General features: G+C 42.9%; 2 protein-coding genes and 1 pseudogene across 3 annotated transcripts in view; 2 read left to right on the plus strand and 1 right to left on the minus strand.

Annotated features, from left to right (window-relative positions):
• Nucleotides 1-2,114: 2,114 nt before the first annotated feature.
• Nucleotides 2,115-7,304, plus strand: LOC129032436 (RNA ligase 1-like; annotated as a pseudogene).
• Nucleotides 7,305-15,138: 7,834 nt separating this feature from the next.
• Nucleotides 15,139-15,552, minus strand: LOC129033830 (histone H3.3A-like). Its single transcript, XM_054482894.1, has one exon. It carries the CDS (start codon nucleotides 15,544-15,546, stop codon nucleotides 15,139-15,141), a length of 408 nt encoding a protein of 135 aa, XP_054338869.1. The 5' UTR covers nucleotides 15,547-15,552.
• LOC134739152 (putative uncharacterized protein encoded by LINC00336) overlaps nucleotides 15,451-16,187 on the plus strand; it is a 90,096-nt gene continuing 89,359 nt past the window's right edge. Inside the window, exon 1 of one of the 2 annotated variants that reach the window (XM_063661607.1) lies at nucleotides 15,451-15,672. In XM_063661607.1, coding sequence (XP_063517677.1) covers nucleotides 15,629-15,672 — 44 coding nt within the window. In that variant the 5' untranslated portion in view covers nucleotides 15,451-15,628. The remainder of the gene's footprint in view (nucleotides 15,673-16,187) is intronic. The other variant, XM_063661606.1, reaches the window with a different exon arrangement.

Genomic DNA, 16,187 nt, shown 5'->3' on the forward strand with positions numbered 1-16,187 from the left:
TCAATATAAATCTTAATCTTATCTTCATTTTTAAAAAGATGAGTTAACTGAGGTTTAGAGAAGTTAAATAGCTTCCCCACAGCTATCCAGCTAGTAAACAGTTAGGGTTTGGTTCATCTTTACTACATAGTCTGTCCACTGTGCTGGCAGGAAAGACCCAGACAATCAAATAAGATGTCTCTACTAAGGCTTTTTTTTTTTTTTTTTTCTTGATGGAGTTTTGCTCCTGTTGGCCAGGCTGGACTGCAATGGCACGATCTTGGCTCACTGCAACCTCCACCTCCTGGGTTCAAGCGATTCTCCTGCCTCAGCCTCCCGAGTAGCTGGGACTACAGGTGCGCACCAGCACGCCTGACTAATTTTTTATATTTAGTAGAGATGGAGTTTCGCCATGTTAGTCAGGCTGGTCTCGAACTTCCGACCTCAGGTGATCAGCCCACCTCGACCTCACAAAGTGCTGGGATTACAGGTATGCGCCACCACGCCCAGCCTAAACGCCTCTTTTTAACATAAAAAAGCAAAGCTGGAACTGAGGACGCATAGCTGGTGGAAGTAATGTGGTGTTCTTGAGGAAATGACTGTGGGGAGCAAATCTGAGGAGAGAGGAAGTTAATGGAGAAGTAACTAGAATGCCTGAAGTTTGGTGTTCACACAAGCTAAAGGAAAGAGGCAATTGTCAAGAAAGAAGAGGGTGATGAATGTTCCTCCCCTCTGGACTCAACTCACTTCTACTTCCAGAGCTTGTTCTTAGATGCACTGTCGGCTGGGCGTGGTGGCTCACGCCTGTAATCCCAGCACTTTGGAAGGCCGAGGTGGGTGGATCATCTGAGGTCAGGAATTCGAGACCAGCCTGGTTAACATGGTGAAACCCGGTTTCTACTAAAAATACAAAAAATTAGCCAGGCATGGTGGCGCGCGCCTGTAATCCCAGGTACTCCGGAGGCTGAGGCAGGAGAATTGCTTGAACCTGGGAGGCAGAGGTTGCAGTGAGCCAAGATCTCGCCATTGCACTCCAGCCTGGGCAACAGGAGCGAAACTCCATCTCAAAAATAAATAAATAAATAAATAAATAAATAAATAAATAAATAAATGCACTGTCTTGGAAAACCTAAAGACCATATTCCCATTAGAAAATCAAAATTATTTCCAGACTCTCCTTGCCGAGTTACGACTTGGACATTGCATGAGGAAACAAAGCAGGATGGACGGCCTTGTTTCCAAGCCCCATTTCCAGTCTTCATTTCCAAGGATTTATTGCCATCATTTTTCTTGCAAATGACTAAATTATTTAATTATGCTGCCTAAGAATGGCAGAGCTATAAACCTTAATTATTCAACAACTTACCCCTTTAAAGTTGTTACTGGGACAATATTTTGATAATCTTCAGGAGCTATTCTGGTATTCTGGTATCTCTACTATTTCCATATTCCTTTTTTTTTTTTTTTTTTTCTTTTTTCTTTTTGAGATGGAGTCTCACTCTGTCGCCCTGGCTGGAGTGCAGTGGCGTGATCTCAGCTCACTGCAACCTCTGCCTCCCAGGTTCAAGCGATTCTCCTGCTTCAGCCTCCTGAGTAGCTGGGACTACAGGCACACGCCACCACAACTGGCTAATTTTTGTATTTTTAGTGGAGATGGGGTTTCACCATGTTGGCCAGGCTGGTCTCAAACTCCTGGCCTCAAGTGGTCCACCCGCCTCGGCCTCCCAAAGTGCTGGGATTACAGGTGTGTGCCACCATGCCCAATGGGGTTTTGCCATGTTGGCCAGGCTGGTCTCGAACTCCTGACCTCAAGTGATCTGGCTGCTTCGGCCTCCCAACGTGCTGGGATTACAGGCGTGAGCCACCGCGCCCGGCCTCTATTTCCATATTCTTCTCCCTTCATTCATCATAATTCTGAAGGAGGAAGTCTAGAAAGAAAAAAAAAAATCGGAGGTAAGGTTTTGGGGGCGCGGGCTGCAGCTGCCGCTGGGTGCCTGGTGTGAGCTGCCTGAGCCCCGGGCTTACTTGCGCAGGGCTTTCTTCCCGCCTGTGCTTGGCGCTGCTCACAAACGCGCTCTCCTCTAGCACCGCCTACTGGGTCCACCACAAGGCGCCTGGACTCCGTGTAGCGGAAAATGCCGTGTGTTTCTAGGGAGGTGAAAAAGGAGTCCTCCACCGAAAGGCAGAATCAGCCGTTTAAAGTTTTGGCAACGAAAACCGTAAGTCATGAGGCATTAGATGGAGATACATACAGTGCAATTCCAACAGAAAAAGAGGACGGAACATGTTGTTATGTTGCTACTTGCAGAGATACATTTTGTTTTGATTAGATAGAAAACCTAACAAACAACCTGTTAAAAGATTTTAAAATTTTTTAGATTCAAAAGAAAACTTCAAAGAATTTTCTTGGAATGTTGAGGAGTACTTCAAGGCTACTCCAGAGTGCTGGCTAGCAGCAAAGGAAACAGAAAAATTAAACAGGAATCTGGTCCATGATGAAACATGGACACATTCCTGGTTGGGCACCAGTAGAGAAAAATAACAAATAGCATTACTGGCATTCCTCTGTGGTTAATTATGAATTTGCAATTGATCTGGTACTAAAGCATCATCCTGAGGACCCTAGGCTTTTGGAAATTAGTGCAGTGCCATTATCAGATCTCTTGGAACAAACATTGCAGCTTATAGGAACAAATATCAATGGAAACCCATATGGGTTAGGAAGGAAGAAGCATCCACAATATGTTATACTGCATGGACCATTTCAAATAAGAAATCTGCCTACATTGGGCCAAGTGTGGTGGCTCACACCTGTAATCCCAGCACTTTGGGAGATTGAGGTCAGAGGATCACCTGAGTTCAGGAGTTCGAGACCAGCCTGGCCAATGTGGTGAAACCTCTTCTCTACTAAAAATACAAAATTTAGCTGAGCGTGGTGGCGGGCGCCTGTAATCCCAGCTACTCAGGAGGCTGAGCCAGGAGAATCGCTTGAACCCAGGAGGCAGAGGCTGCAGAGAGCAGAGTCGCACCACTGCACTGCAGCCTGGGTGAAAGAGCGAGACACCGACTCAAAAAAAAAAAAAAAAAGAAACCTGCCTATGTTGAAGCACAATGATTTGCTGTCCTGGTTTGAAAGCTGCAGAGTAGGTAAAGTGAAAGGAATAGTATGGGGTTGCAGTGATGGCTGTTTAACTAATGTCCATTACCATCGTCTATCGTCTTTGTTTACACTGGCCAATTGCAGATGTTTACATGAATTCAAAACCAGTAATTATCAATATGAAACTTAACAAATATGACTATGCTTTTGATACTGTTTTTTTTTTTTTTTTTTTTGAGACGAAGTTTCGCTCTGTTGCCCAGGCAGGAGTGCAGTGGCGTGATCTCGGCTCACTGCAAGCTCCGCCTCCTGGGTTCACACCATTCTCCTGCCTCAGCCTCCCAAGTAGCTGGGACTACAGGCGCCTGCGACCACGCCCGGCTAATTTTTTTGTGTGTTTTTAGTAGAGACGGGGTTTCACCGTGTTAGCCAGGATGGTCTCGATCTCCTGACCTCATGATCCGCCCGCCTTGGCTTCCCAAAGTGCTGGGATTACAGGCGTGAGCCGCTGAGCCTGGCTTGATACTATTTAATAATTTTTTTAAATCAGAAATTTAGTAGGCTTAAAGATATAATACTTGACATATAAAATGCAAGTGCACTTAAAATTAGTTTTATTTATTTAGTTTTTGGAGACGGGGTCACCCACGCTGGAGTGTAGTGGTGTAATCACAGCTCACTGCAGCCTTGACTTCCCAGGCATAAATGATCCTCTCACCTCAGCCTCTTGAGTAGCTGGGACTATAGGATCATGCCACCATGCCTGGCTAATGTTTTTAATTTTTAAATTTTTTGTAGCTACAGGGTCTCAGTGTGTTGCCTAGTCTGGTCTTGAACTCCTGGACTCAAGTGATCCTCCTGCTTTGGCCTCCCAAAGTGATGGGATTACAGGGGTAAGCCACCTCACCTGGCCAGAATTAGTTTTATTATTTAAAAAAAAAAAAAAAAGACAATCTGTGAAATAGAAAAAAGAATATGTCTGTTAAAAACTACAAAAGATAGCTGAGTGCGGTGAATTGTTTGAGCTCAGGAGTTTAAGACAAGCCTGAGCAACATGGTGAAACCCCGTCTCTACCAAAAATACAAAAATTAGCTGGGCATGTTGGTGCATTGCCTGTGGTTCCAGCTACTTGGGAGGCTGAGGCTGGAAGATGGCTTGAGCCCGGAAGGTGGAGGTTATAGTGAGCTGAGATCATGCCATTGCACTCCAGCCTGGGCAACACAGTGAGACCTCATCTCAAAAAAAATTACAAAAGACTGGGAGAAAGCAGAAACAAGTATTGGGAAGATTGTGCTATGTGTAGAACCCTCCTGTTCCACTAATAAAGGAATGTGATCTTTGATAGACTGAGTATAGGGAACATATAATGGAAGCATTAAAGGGGTGCATCTTCCTTACTTTTTGCCTCCACTGTACACTTTTAGGTCAGACATTCCCTGAGAGGGGTATTATCAGGCCTAGAGTAGAGACAGATGAGAGGTGGTTGAAATTACTCTATTGTATAACATAATTAATACAAGCAGTGACTCTATGGGATCCTTTAAAGCTTTTATTTTCTGGGTAAACATTTGCACCGGGGCCAGTGCTGGAATTAGTGACTGCTTCCCACTCTTTCTGCTTTTCTTCTCTTGATCACCAGTGGCAGGAGGGTGAGGCTAGGTAGGAAGGAAAGCTTGATGTAGACTCTGGATGTGCCCAGGGAGGGTTTGGGTTGTAGCTGCTCCTCTAATTCCACCTAGAGGTAAGAACTGGATGTGGTCAGGGAGAATCCTCTTGCTACTGCTCTCTTGCTACAAGCTGGCAGGCTCCAGTTTTACTAAGGAACACAAAAGAGTCCGGAATAGGGTACACACACACACACACACACACACACACACACAATCATATTTTTTGGTTCATTTTAAATTTTTTTATTGTCATATAATATACACAATAAAGTGTACCAACCTTAAGTGCTCCATGAACTTTTACATATGAAAACATCTTTTAACCACAATTCCGTTAAAATTATCTGAATACATGCAGCAGCTCAGAAGGTAATATGAGCTGTGTTTTCAGTAAATACTGTCATCCAAAGTAACTAATATTTACTTTTCCACCCAAATATAGATGGGCATTGGATTAACTTCTGGTGTGGACTATTATAAATAAAGTTACCTTAAATATTCGTGTGTGTATGTGTGTGTATATATATATATATATATATATATTTTGTTTTTTTTTTTTGAGATGGAGTCTTGCCCTGTCGCCCAGGCTGGAGTGCAGTGGCCCGATCTCGGCTCACAGCAATCTTGGCCTCCCAGGTTCAAGTGATTCTCCTGCCTCAGCCTCCCAAATAGCTGAGATTACAGGCATGCGCCACCAAATCCAGCTAGTTTTTTTGTATTTTTAGTAGAGACGGGGTTTCACCATGTTGGCCAGGATGGTCTTGATCTCCTGACCTCGTGATCCGCCCACCTCAGCCTCCCAAAGTGCTGGGATTACAGGCCTGAGCCACCGGGCCTGGCCCACAATATACATATTTTCCCCCTACTTGCTTTTTAAATTTTTCCATGTGTCATGAGTATCATGTCATGGCATACACTGAAAACAAAATTCAGATTCCTGGCATCTACAGAAAAACCTCCTGAACAAAAATCTTTAAGAGCAAAATTTAGAAATTCATATTTTTTAAAAGGACCCCAGGGAATTTCGCTGTAAAAACTAGATTTGAGGCACAGGCCCTGATTAACTCCTGGAGAGCAGAAACTAGAGTCACACATATTTTGGATGAACGACTCCAGTGTACTCTTGACTTTGTTAAGTGAATTTTAATGGTTCTGCTTTCTCTTCCATATTGATTTTCTAGACCAGATTTTATGTTTGACCTCTCTGGAGAAATGAGGAGGAAAATCTTGGTCAAAGATAACTTCATTGATGCCATTTTAAACACAAAATAACTCAGGGATCAATTGAGTGTCCCTAGAAAATGGGTTGAAACCTTTTTCTCTGCTGCTGTCTTTATCAGATCATTTAGTTATAAGGTATTAATAACTGAAGCTGGATTGATCAAAACAGAGAGATTTCGTTTTTCACTGTGAAAGCTAAGTGTGTGTCAGGATAGGGACTCTTAAAAAATAAAACCCTCTTATCAGGAAGCTTAAAAAGCACATAGTAAAGAAAACTTCAGTGGCCCAGAAGAGTTTGGAAAGAAGTAAAAGCACTGGCAAAGATTTACTTTGCAATTTATAGTACATATGAATTTTTTTTTTTTTTTTTTTTTTGAGACAGAGTCTTGCTCTGTTGCCCAGGCTGGAAAGCTGGAGTGCAGTGGCGTGATCTTGGCTCACTGCAACCTCTACCTCCTGGGTTCAAGTGATTCTCCTGCTTCAGCCTCCTGAGAGCTGGGATTATAGGTGCTTGCCAACACACCTGGTTATTTTTGTATTTTTAGTAGAGATGAGGTTTCAGCATATTGGCCAGGCTGGTCTCAAACTCCTGACTTCAGATGATCTGCCTACCTTAGCCTGTCAAAGTGCTGGGATTATAGGCGTGAGCCGCTGCCCCAGCCAAATATGGGATTGCTGATGTAACTTTTTCTTGAGACCAGATTTCGCTCTTGTTGCCTAGGCTGGAGTACAATGGCACGATCTCAGCTTATCGCAACCTCCGCCTCCCTGGTTCAAGCGATTCTCCTGCCTCAGCCTCCTGAGCAGCTGGAAATACAGGCATGCGCCACCACACCCGGCTAACTTTGTGTTTTTAGTAGAGACGGGGTTTCGCCACGTTGTTCATGCTGGTCTTGAACTCCTGACCTCATGTGGTCCGTTCTCCTGGGCCTCCCAAAGTGCTGGGATTACAGGCATGAGCTAACTTGCCCGGCTTGCATTACTTTCTTTGGACTGCCGTAAGAAATTACCACAAGCTCAGCAGCTTAAAGTAACAGAAATTTATTGTCTCACAGTTTTGGAGGTTAGAAGTCTGAAGTCAAGATGTTGGCAGGGGTGGTTCCTCCTGGGGGCTTTGAAAAAGGATCTGTTCCATGCCTCTCTTCTAGCTTCTGGTGGTTGCAGGCAATTCTTGGAGTTCCTTGGCTTATAGATGCATCATTCCTATCTCTGCCATTGTCTTCACAAAGCATTCTCCCCATGCGTCTCTGTGTCTCCGTGTCTTTACAAGGTCTTCTTAAAAGGACACCAGTCATTGGCATATGGACCACCCTACTCCAGCATGATGTCATCTTAACTAATTACATCTGCAAAAATCCTACTTCCAAACAAGTTTACATTCTGAGATTCATGATGGACATGATTTTTGTAGGGGACACTATTATTGTCATCATTATTTTAGAGATGGGGTCTTACTATGTTGCCCAGTCTGGACTACAGTGGCATGATCATGGTGCACTGCAGCCTTGAACTCCTGGGCTCAAGCCATCCTCCTGTCTAAGCCTCCTGATAGATGGGACTGCAGGCACATGCCACTGTGCCAGACTGGGTTGACACTGTTGAACCCAATACATTACCTGCTTTAGCAGACAATCCTACTATAGCTGAACTAGAGAAACTGGAGCTGATGTTTTTGTACATTCTCTCTTTTTTTTTTTTTTGAGATGGAGTCTTACTCTGTCGCCCAGGCTGGAGTGCAGTGGCGTGATCTCGGCTCACTGCAACCTCTGCCTCCCAGGTTCAAGCTATTCTCCTGTCTCAGCTTCCCAAGTAGCTGGGATTACAGGTGCACACCACCGCGCCCAGCTAATTTTTTGTATTTTAGTCGAGATGGGGTTTCACTGTGTTGCCCAGACTGGTCTCGAACTCCAGAGCTCAGGCAATCCACCTGCATTGGCCTTCCAAAGTGCTGGGATTACAGGCGTGAGCCACCACGTCCGTCCCATTTCTATACATTCTTAGCAGAAGTTTTAAAAAGGGGAGAGAATATTGTTAGATTCTTTCCTTCTTCTTTTTCCGGAAATGAAGCATTTGGGCTTCCCTCTGTCTTTGTTACTTTGTTAAGGGAAGAGCAGAAATAGGTGCCTGAGAGACAGCAGCAGCCCTGGCACCATCTTTCAGGCCCCCACAAGCTCTGTGCTTATAGTTTCATGGCCCTGCTTGGCTTCTCAGCCACCCCTTCCCTAGAATGCTAACCAATACAATTTCTTGGGGGGCTCCTTTAATTCTCAGTGTGGCCCCAGTAGTGGAGAAAGATAATATGAATTTTTCTTCTTCCTTAAAGAGTTATAGCTAGTTCCTATTTGGCTTTTAATTTTTCTTTTTGGAGTTGTAATCTATATCTTTTCTTTTTTCTTTCCGCTGGTCCCCAAGGCAAATGTCAGGGCAAGAGTAGCTCCTCTTGCCAAGGAAAGCTTCCAGAAGCTGCTGTGTTGGCTCCTATATAAGCTGGTTACACAGGTACTTTAAGTTTTTGTTTTTCTCAGCTTCATTTCTAGATGTCAGCTTGTTATTTTGTTCCTACTGGGCTGTTGCTAATGGTATTCATACTATCACACAGATCATCCAAGGACAAACTTCACCAACCTGCCTAACCTTATAGAGTGGCCTATACCCAACTGCTCCAGCTAAACAATTCTTGGGAAATTTGGCACCTGTATGTATGAGAGAGAGAGAGAGAGTGTGTGTGTGTGTGTGTGTGTGTGTGTAAGAGAGAGAAGCAGGGGGCTTGTCTGAGTTTGGGCTGCTATAACAAAATGTCATAGACTGAGTGGTGTTAACAACAGACATTTATTTCTCACAGTTCTGGATGCTGAGAATTCCAAGATCAAGGTGTTGGCAGATTCGGTTCCTGGTGAGGGCCCTTTTACTGACTTACAAATGGACACTTGCTTTCTATGTTCTCACATGGTTGAGAAGGAGAAAAAGGGGAAAATCTCTGTTGCTTCTTTTAAGGGCGTCTCTCCCATCATGAGGACCTACACTCCTTGCCCCACATAAACCTGATTATGTCTCCAAATCGCCATCTCCAAATGGGATCACATTGGGGGTTAGGGCCTCAACACATGGATTTTGAGGGGACACAATTCAGTTCATAGCAGGGCTGTTTAATATAATGTGGTTGTCATCTCCTGGACTCAGAAAACTTGAAGGCAACAATAAATTCAATGTTGATAGGAAATTATTTCAGTCAGCTTTCCTTGTTTCCTTAAAATAAAAGAGACTTTTAGGAGATGTCTAATGTTCTCTTCCTTACATTTTTACTTTTGATGATTTTTAATGAATGGGGAAGAGTTACAGTGACCTTCTCTTTTTTTCCTCCCGATCCATTGAGAGAGGGCATTTCAATTTTTAAGCCCAAGACAAACATATTTATTTTGTTTTCCTTTCCTGCCCAGATGGTTAAAGATCATTAGCTTTAGGCCATTCAAACATTTTCAGTCAGGACTCATTTTTTTTGTTTTTGTTTTTTTTGAGATAAGGTCTCACTGTGTCACCCAGGCTAGTGCAGTGGTGCAGTCTTGGCTCACTGCAACCTCTGCCTCTTGGGCTCAAGCGATTCTCGTGCCTCAGCCTCAATCAAGTAGTGGGGATTACAGGTATGTGCCACCACACCTGGCTAATTTTCGTAATTGTAGTAGAGACGGGATTTTGCCATATTGGCCACGCTGGTCTCAAACTCCTGGCCTCAAGTGACCCATCTGCCTCAGTCTCCAAAAGTGTTAGGATTACAGGGGTTAGCCACCGCACCCAACCTAGGACTCATCTTCTAAAAATTGTTGTTTTTGTTGTTGTTTTGAGACAGGGTCTTGCTCTGTTGTCTAGGCTGCAGTACAGTGGCACGATCACTGCTCACTGCAGCCTCAACCTCCCCAGGCTCAGGTGATCCTCCCACCTTAGCCTCTTGAGTAGCTGGACTACAGGTGTGAGCCACTACACACAGCTAATTTTTTTTTTTTGAGACGGAGTCTCACTCTGTCACCCAGGCTGGAGTGCAATGGCACCCTGTGGGCTCATGGCAACCTCTGTCTCCTGGATCCAAGCAATTCTCCTGCCTCAGCCTCCCGAGTAGTTGGGATTACAGGCAACCACCACCATTCCCGGCTAATTTTTATATTTTTAATAGAGACGGGGTTTCACCATGTTGGCCAGGCTGGTCTCCAACTGCTGACCTCAGTTGATCTGCCTGCCTTGGCCTCCTAAAGTGCTGGGATTACAGGCATGAGCCACCATTCCCGGCCAATTTTTATTTTATTATTTTTCTTTTTTTTTTTTATATATATATATGTATTTTTTTTTTCTTTGAGATGGAGTCTTGCTCTGTCGCCCAGGCTGGAGTGCAGTGGCATAATCTCGGTTCACTGCAATCTCTGCCTTCTGGGTTCAAGCGATTCTCCTGCCTCAGCCTCCTGAGTAACTGGGATTACAGGCATATGTCACCATGCCCGGCTAATTTTGTGTTTTTAGTAGAGATGGGGTTTCTCCATGTTGGTCAGGCTGATCTTGAACTCCCAACCTCAGGTGATCTGCCCGCCTCGGCCTCCCAAAGTTCTGGGATTACAGGTGTAAGCCACTGTGCCGGCTTTATTTTTTCTATTTTTTATAGCCATTGTGTTTTATTTTCTGGAAAGTGTTACTCATTTTACTATTAAGTCATAGGTTTATTTATTTTTATTTTATTATACTTTAAGTTCTGGGATACATGTGCAGAACGTGCAGGTTTGTTACATAGGTATACACATGCCATGGTGGTTTGCAGCATCCATCAACCTATCATCTACATTAGGTATTTCTCCTAATGCTATCCGTCCTGTTGCCCCCAACCGCCTGACAGGCCTCGGTGTGTGATGTTCCCCTCCCTGTGTCCATGTGTTCTCATTGTTCAACTCCCACTTATAAGTAAGAACGTGCAGTGTTTGGTTTTCTGTTCCTGTGTTAGTTTGCTGAGAATGATGGTTTCCAGCTTCATCCATGTGCCTGCAAAGGATCTGAACTCATTCTTTTTTATGGCTGCATAGTATGGTGTGTATATGCCACATTTTCGTTATCCAGTCTATCATTGACGGACATTTGGGTTGGTTCCAAGTCTTTGCTATTGTAAATAGTGCTGCTATAAACATACGTGTGCATGTGTCTTTATAGTAGAATGATTTGTAATCCTTTGGGTATATACTCAGTAATGGGACTGCTGGGTCAAATGGCATTTCTGGTTCTAGATCCTTGAGGAATCACCACATTGTCTTCCACAATAGTTTAACTAATTTACACCCCCACCAACAGTGTAAAAGTAAAAGAAATACTTTTACACGTATTTCTCCACATCCTCTCCAGCATCTGTTGTTTCCTGACTTTTTAATGATCGCCATTCTAACTGGCGTGAGATGGTATCTCATTGTGGTTTTGATTTGCATTTCTCTAATGACCAGTAATGATGAGCTTTTTTCCGTATGTTTGCTGGCTGCATAAATGTCTTCTTTTGAGAAGTGTCTGTTTATATCCTTTGCCCACTTTTTGATTGGGTTGTTTGTTTTTTTCTTGTAAATTTGTTTAAGTTCCTTGTGGATTCTGGATATTAGCCCTTTGTCAAATGGATAGATTGCAAACATTTTCTCCCATTCTGTAGGTTGCCTGTTCACTCTGATGATAGTTACTTTTGCTGTGCAGAAGTTCTTTAGTTTAATTAGATCCCATATGTCAATTTTTGCTTTTGTTGCCATTGCTTTTTGTGTTTTAGTCATGAAGCCTTTGCCCATGCCTATGTCCTGAATGGTATTGCCTAGGTTTTCTTCTAGCGGTTTTATGATTTTAGGTCTTATGTTTAAATCTTTAATCCATCTTGAGTTAATTTTTGTATAAGGTGTAAGGAAGGGGTCCAGTTTCAGTTTTCTGCATATAGCTAGCCAGTTTTCCCAACACCATTTATTAAATAGGAAGTCCTTTCCCCATTACTTGTTTTTGTCAGGTTTGTCAAAGATCAGATGGTTGTAGCTGTGTGGTGTTATTTCTGAGGCTTCTGTTCTGTTCCATTGGCCCATATATCTGTTTTGGTACAGGTACCAGGCTGTTTTGGTTACTGTAGCCTTGTTGTATAGTTTGAAGTCAGGTAGCGTGATGCCTCCAGCTTTGTTTTTTTTGCTTGGGATTGTCTTGGCTATGTGGGCTCTTTTTTGGTTCCAAATGAAATTTAGAGTAGTTTTTTCCAATTCTGTGAAGAAAGTCAATGGTAGCTTGATGGGGATAGCATTGAATCTATAAATTACTTTGGGCAGTATGGCCATTTTCATGATATTGATTCTTCCTATCCATGAGCATGGAATGTTTTTCCATTTGTTTGTGTCCTCTCTTATTTCCTTGAGTAGTGGCTTGTAGTTCTCCTTGAAGAGGTCCTTCATATCCCTTGTAAGTTTTATTACTAGGTATTTTATTCTCTTTGTAGGAATTGTAAATGGAAGTTCACTCATGATTTGGCTCTCTGTTTGTTATTGGTGTGTAGGAATGCTTGTGATTTTTGCACATTGATTTTGTATCCTGAGACTTTGCTGAAGTTTCTCATCAGTTTAAGGAGATCTTGGGCTGAGACGAGTTTTTGGGGTTTTATAAATATACAATCATGTCATCAGTAAACAGACAATTTGACTTTCTCTCTTTCTATTTGAATACCCTTTCTTTCTTTCTCTTGCCTGATTGCCCTGGCCAGAACTTCCAACACTATGTTGAATAGGAGTGGTGAGAGAGGGCATCCCTGTCTTGTGTCTGTTTTCAAAGGGAATGAGTGCAGCTTTTGCCCATTTGGTATGATATTGGCTGTGGGTTTGTCATAAATAGCTCTTATTATTTTGAAATATGTTCCATCAATACCTAGTTTATTGAGTGTTTTTAGCATGAAGCAGTGTTGAATTTTATCGAAGGCCTTTTCTGCATCTATTGAGATAATCATGTGGTTTTTGTCATTGGTTCTGTTTATGTGATGGATTACTTTTGTTGATTTGCATATGTTGAACCAGCCTTGCATCCCAGGGATGAAGCCGACTTGATCGTGGTGGATAAGCTTTTTGATGTGCTGCTGGATTTGGTTTGCCAGTATTTTATTAAGGATTTTCGCATTGATGTTCATCAGGGATACTGGCTTCAAGTTTTCTTTTTTTGTTGTGTCTTTGCCAGGCTTTGGTATCAGGATGATGCTGGCCTCATAAAATGAGTTAGAGAGGATTCCCTCTTTTTCTTTTGTTTGGAATAGTTTCAGAAGGAATGGTACCAGCTCCTCTTTGTACCTCTGGTAGAATTCGGCTGTGAATCTGTCTAGTCCTGGACTTTTTTTGGTTGGTAATTACTGCCTCAATTTCAGAACTTGTTATTGGTCTATTCAGGGATTCGACTTCCTCCTGGTTTAGTCTTGGGAGGGTGTATGTGTCCAGGAATTTATCCATTTCTTCTGGATTTTCTAGTTTATTTGCATAGAGGTATTTATAGTAGTCTCTGATGGTAGTTTGCATTTCTGTGGGATCAGTGGTGATATCCCCTTTATCATTTTTTATTGTCTCTATTTGATTCTTCTCTCTTTCCTTCTTTATTAGTCTCGCTCTGTTGCCCAGTCTGGAGTACAGTGGCATGATCTTGGCTCACTGCAAGCTCCGCCTCCCGAGTTCATGCCATTCTGCCTCACCCTCCTGAGTAGCTGGGACTACAGGCACCTGCCACCACGCCCGACTAATTTTTTTTATATTTTTAGTAGAGACGGGGTTTCACCACATTAGCAAGGATGGTCTCGATCTCCTGACCTCGTGATCTAACCACCTCGGCCTCCCAAAGTGCTGGGATTGCAGGCGTGAGCCACTGCACCCGGCCATGGATTCATTGATTTTTTGAAGGGTTTTTCATGTCTCTATCTCCTTCAGTTCTGCTCTGATCTTAGTTATTTCTTGTCTTCTGCTAGCTTTTGAATTTGTTTGCTCTTGCTTCTCTAGTTCTTTTAATTGTGGTGTTAGGTGTCGATTTTAGATCTTTCCCGCTTTCTCCTGTGAGCTTTTAGTGCTATAAATTTCTCTCTAAACACTGCTTTAGCTGTGTCCCAGAGATTCTGGTATGTTGTGTCTTTGTTCTCTTTGGTTTCAAAGAACTTATTTATTTCTGCCTTAATTTTTTTATTTACCCAGTAGTCACTCAGGAGAAGGTTGTTCAGTTTCCATGTAGTTTTGCGGTTTTGAATAAGTTTCTTTTTTTTATAGTTTAATATATTTTAATAGCATACTTATAGGAACAGCACAGCAGACAGACAACATTAAAAACATGTAATTGCCCGGGTGCAGTGACTCAGGCCTGTAATCCCAGCACTTTTGGAGGCTGAGGCAGGCGGATCATGTGGTCAGGAGATGGAGACCATCCTGGCTAACACAGTGAAACCCCATCTGTACTAAAAATACAAAAAATTAGCCAGTGTGGTGGCACATGCCTTTAGTCCCGGCTACTGTGGAAGCTGAGGCAGGAGAATTGCTTGAACCTGGGAGGTAGAGGTTGCAGTGAGCCAAGATCTTGCCACTGCACTCCAGCCTGGGTGACAGAGCAAGACTCCATCTCCAAAAAAAAAAAAAAAAAGAAAAAAGAAAACAAACATGTACTTGCATGTAGGACAACTCAGAAAAACATAGTGAATGGATGGAATTTATTGTATGATAAAAATGCTACAAACACTATTTAGTTGTTGCCAATAAGAAATTTACTTGTTTTTTTTTTTAAAAAAAAGAATTAATGTAATATGTTATGTCTTTAGATGGAAGAAAAAAAAAAAGAAATTTACTTGTTTTTAAAAAAATGCTAATGCCGGCATTGTCTAGAAAAATTTAACAGGTTTATTTATAATTATTATAAAGTTGAACTGTTGAAACCTGTTCACTGAAACATTTTAACTTGCATTAATGCTTTACATCTTCACATTTATATTAAAAATTTACACACAAATGAAAATTGAAAAACTACCATTACCTGATTTCTATCCCCTGTTTTTCCACTTGCAATCATATACTTCGGTATCTTTTGACCCCATGGAAAAAAATATCTAAGCTTCAGAACCACCAATAACAGGAAGAAAATTTTTTTCTTTTTGAGAATGAAATGTTTCCCATCATAGTGGATTCTTAAGCACGTCTTCCATGTATGCGGCATGCTAGCTGGATGTCTTTTGGCATAATCGTTGCACGTTTGGGGTGGATAGCACACAGGTTGCTGTCTTCAAAAAGGCCAACCAGATAGGCCTCACTTGCCTCCTGCAGAGCACCCATAGTTGCACTCTGGAAGCGTAGATCTGTTTTCAAGCCCTGAGCAATTTCTTGCACCAGACGCTGAAAGCGAAGATGGCGAATCAGAAGTTCAGTGGCCTTCTGATAACGTCTGATTTCACGGAGTGCCACAGTACCAGGCCTGTAACGATAAGGTTTCTTCACCCCTCCAGTAGAGGGCGCACTCTTGTGAGCGGCTTTTGTACCCCGTTGCTTCCTGGCTGCTTTACCGGTCGATTTGCAGGCAGTGCGCTTTGTACAAGCCATGGTATAGAGGCTTCCCTACTTACCTCCCTTATCCTTCAGCTGGAGCTCTGCCAGCGAGAGGCGGCGCTGGCGTTGGAGAGTGATGGCGGCATGGACGCGCGGCAGCAGCGGCTGCGAACACCTTGAGTGAGTTTCTTAATCCGCAGTTCTAATTTGATTGTACTGTGCTCTGAGAAACTTTGTTACATTTCCGTTCTTTTGCATTTGCTGAGGAGTGTTTTACTTCCAATTATGTGGTCAATTTTACTTTTATTTATTTGTTTATTTATTTTTGAGACGAGTCTCGCTTTGTCTCCCAGGCTGGGGTGCAGTGGCGCCATCTCGGCTCACTGCAAGCTCCGCCTCTCCGGTTCACGCCATTCTCCTGCCTCAGCCTCCCGAGTAGCTGGCATTACAGGCGCCTGCCACCATGCCCGGCTAATTTTTTTGTATTTTTTTAGTAGAGACGGTGTTTCACTGTGTCTCTACTAAATGTCTCATTGAGACCATTGAGGATGGTCTCAATCTCCTGACCTTGTGATCCGCCTGCCTCAGCCTCCCAAAGTGCTGGGATTACAGGCATGAGCCAACGTGGCTGGCCTATGTGGTCAATTTTAGAATAAGTTCTATGTGGTGCTGAGGAGAATGTACATTCTGTTGAT

The sequence above is a fragment of the Pongo pygmaeus genome, chromosome 2 (genome assembly GCF_028885625.2).
Source record: "Pongo pygmaeus isolate AG05252 chromosome 2, NHGRI_mPonPyg2-v2.0_pri, whole genome shotgun sequence".
Taxonomy (NCBI): domain Eukaryota; kingdom Metazoa; phylum Chordata; class Mammalia; order Primates; family Hominidae; genus Pongo; species Pongo pygmaeus.